The sequence below is a fragment of the Sinocyclocheilus rhinocerous genome, unplaced genomic scaffold, assembly GCF_001515625.1.
Source record: "Sinocyclocheilus rhinocerous isolate Xijiao unplaced genomic scaffold, SAMN03320098_v1.1 C35276898, whole genome shotgun sequence".
NCBI lineage: Eukaryota > Metazoa > Chordata > Actinopteri > Cypriniformes > Cyprinidae > Sinocyclocheilus > Sinocyclocheilus rhinocerous.
In genome coordinates this window covers 1-427 of record NW_015745602.1, presented here as the reverse complement: position 1 = coordinate 427, position 427 = coordinate 1, and the positions used below count along the sequence as shown (strand labels likewise).

At 43.1% G+C, this 427-nt stretch overlaps 1 protein-coding gene across 1 annotated transcript; it reads right to left on the bottom strand.

Annotated features, from left to right (window-relative positions):
• Positions 1-5: 5 nt before the first annotated feature.
• LOC107734787 (caspase-8-like) lies at positions 6-424 on the bottom strand (the record flags this gene model as incomplete). Its single annotated transcript, XM_016546710.1, has 2 exons — positions 6-52; positions 153-424. Coding segments are annotated over 2 exons (319 nt in total), but the record flags the coding sequence as incomplete, so codon positions are not given.
• Between the last annotated feature and the right edge of the window lie 3 nt (positions 425-427).

The following is a 427-nucleotide window of genomic DNA, read 5'->3' as shown; positions in this document are numbered from 1 at the left end:
ACGGCTTACATCGTTATTGACATTAGTGAGGATCCTCAAGATGTCCTGGCCTCTAAAAATAAAAGAAGAAACCATTTAACATATAAACACTGACAGGAGGCCTAAAATAAAGTGTTACTGCATGTAATAAGGTCAGTGTAGTGGATGCTCACCGTTTACTTCCTTCTTCTAAATGCTTGCAAAGGGACTGTATAAACCATGATCCACTGTATTTATCGCGGACTGACACATATCCCTCCACAGTGGACAGGGCAATCAGAAAATCAGAATCTTTGGCAATGCTGTATACTTTGCCAGATTTCTGGATACGACTGGCACCAGCACCATCTGCAACCAGCACTTTACTCTGCATCCCACATCCTCTGCATGCCTGGATAAAGAACACTTTCGGTTTGCCAATGAGAGCGGGACAGTTGTCTCCATCAAA